Source organism: Daphnia pulicaria, chromosome 4 (assembly GCF_021234035.1).
Source record: "Daphnia pulicaria isolate SC F1-1A chromosome 4, SC_F0-13Bv2, whole genome shotgun sequence".
Classification (NCBI taxonomy): domain Eukaryota; kingdom Metazoa; phylum Arthropoda; class Branchiopoda; order Diplostraca; family Daphniidae; genus Daphnia; species Daphnia pulicaria.
This window is the reverse complement of record NC_060916.1, coordinates 4,697,644-4,699,583: the sequence shown is the minus strand read 5'-3', so window position 1 is coordinate 4,699,583 and position 1,940 is coordinate 4,697,644. Positions and strand designations below refer to the sequence as shown.

The following is a 1,940-nucleotide window of genomic DNA, read 5'->3' as shown; positions in this document are numbered from 1 at the left end:
TCTTTGATGATCTAAGCCCTTTCTGTTAGAGGGCCTTTTTTTATGTAAGCGTCGATGTTCTGTTGAAAGGGAGATTCTCTTTTTAACTTATACGAATCTCTGAGGTTTGAACGAAGAGCCCACATATTTTCGTACCACCAAGGCATCTTAGCTGGGGCTAGGGAGCCATGGATAGCAAGTTTATTTTTAAAGGCTACTGACTTCAATACTAAGTCAAAAGAGCTTAACACGTCGTCTACATCATTTGTGGAAATCATTGTGGACGCATGGGTATCGTCTGGTCTGATAATATTAGCTAAGGAGCTGTCAAGGCATGAAACAAAGAGTGGAATGTTACAGAATTTTGGGGATGGAAGACGGTGTACTGAGCTAGCTGGCGAGACCATCTCTCGCACATTCGCCACGTCGAAGGAGATGAACGGATTATATGATAGGGACGGGTGGACAGGATAGTGCAATCCACTAAACGAGACGGAGTCACCAACCAGAGTGACATCCACAAAGGACGTGTTAGATGGTTTGTGTGGCAAAAGTGAAATGTCCACATTTGAAATTGAGAGTGCCTGGATTATAAAACAATATTCTAAGTCAACGCAATTCTTGTCCGTTCAAGCACTGTTCCAGGCTGGAATTTTGGCATTGCTATCAATGCCTATGATGGCAGTTCTTTTAACAGCGGGAGGAATCCAGTCAAAAATTGCGGCCAGGTGAGATGAAATAGACAACAGGGACGGTCTACAGTATATAGAGGAGAAAAAGATATCCTTCCATAACGTTCCCTCAATTATAAGTTTTATCGTCGGTTTAGTTCATGTAGATGTTGGAGAAGACGATCATGAATTCATAATGGAAGATGATGTTTGGTTAACATTAAAAGTCGGAGATTCTCAGTTACTAGCTTACCAAGGTTTTCTTTCTTCGTCTTCGTCTTCGTCTTCATCTTCGTCTTCATCTCCGTCTCTGCCTCCATCTTCTGACAAGGACAAGAAAAAATACGATTTTTGGATTTCATATGGTTTGTGGGAAATCGATGTTGAGGCCACTCCCCCAAATTTAGAGGATCGTCCTCTTTCACACCTTGAAGCATGGTGTTTAAAGTCTTTCTTGTTCCGTGAATCACTCGTCCTTTCTTGTAAGATGTATTCTTTATCTCTTACTTAAAAAAAAACATAGTTCCACTCCAATTGATTTCTTCCGTTTACAGGCGGATTGTTAGCTCTCAGAGGTTTCAACAAAGCGATAGTCCTCGCCTCTCTGATTTTCCATCACAAGCATTATTACGTTCCATCAAATTGAAGTGAAGAGTTCTGTACTACAGCCACGCTGCTTGTCTGCTACGGAGATCCCAATAACGTGCTGTTTTCCTTAAAACCGTTATGCTGTGTGTTTTCTTCTATTTGGTCTGGATTTTGATCATTGCTTTTTTATGATGGTCTTTTCTGTGGGTTTAGCATGTGGGAATTTCGTTGTTTATATATATATATTTTATTTTCCAGAGAGTTTCAGAGAAATGATTGAATGTGTTTGTTGTAAAAATTCATTGACGTTCACGATCTATAGTGGCTCGGATCGTGCCGACCAAAATATTCTTCACTCTGATGTCGTCATAGCGACTGCGGTACTATTATTTGTTTTTGTATGTTTATTCCTTTTCTAAGTTAATTATTTTTTACTAACAGGTTGTTGAAGAAGAAAGAGCTGATATGAGCCCACTATTTTTAACTAGTTTAGATCTCGTCATTCTAACTGACGCGGAGTATTTGGTATTATTTACCCAAAATTCTGATTCCGAGTCCGCAAGTGCCTCACCAAGTGCCTCTACAAGTGTATCTACAAGTCACTCTACAAGTGCCTCTGCAAGTGCCTCTGCAAGTGCCTCTTCAGGTTCCTCTGCAAGTGCATCTGTTGCCTCCAGTAGGCCTGTCCTTGAAGCAGTTTGA

General features: G+C 40.7%; 1 protein-coding gene across 1 annotated transcript; it reads left to right on the top strand.

The window, feature by feature from the left end:
* Positions 1–846: 846 nt before the first annotated feature.
* LOC124336752 (putative uncharacterized protein DDB_G0281733) lies at positions 847–1,940 on the top strand. The gene is made up of 3 exons (XM_046790540.1): positions 847–1,088; positions 1,561–1,618; positions 1,680–1,940. The coding sequence occupies exons 1-3, from the start codon at positions 847–849 to the stop codon at positions 1,938–1,940; spliced, it is 561 nt and encodes a 186-aa protein (XP_046646496.1).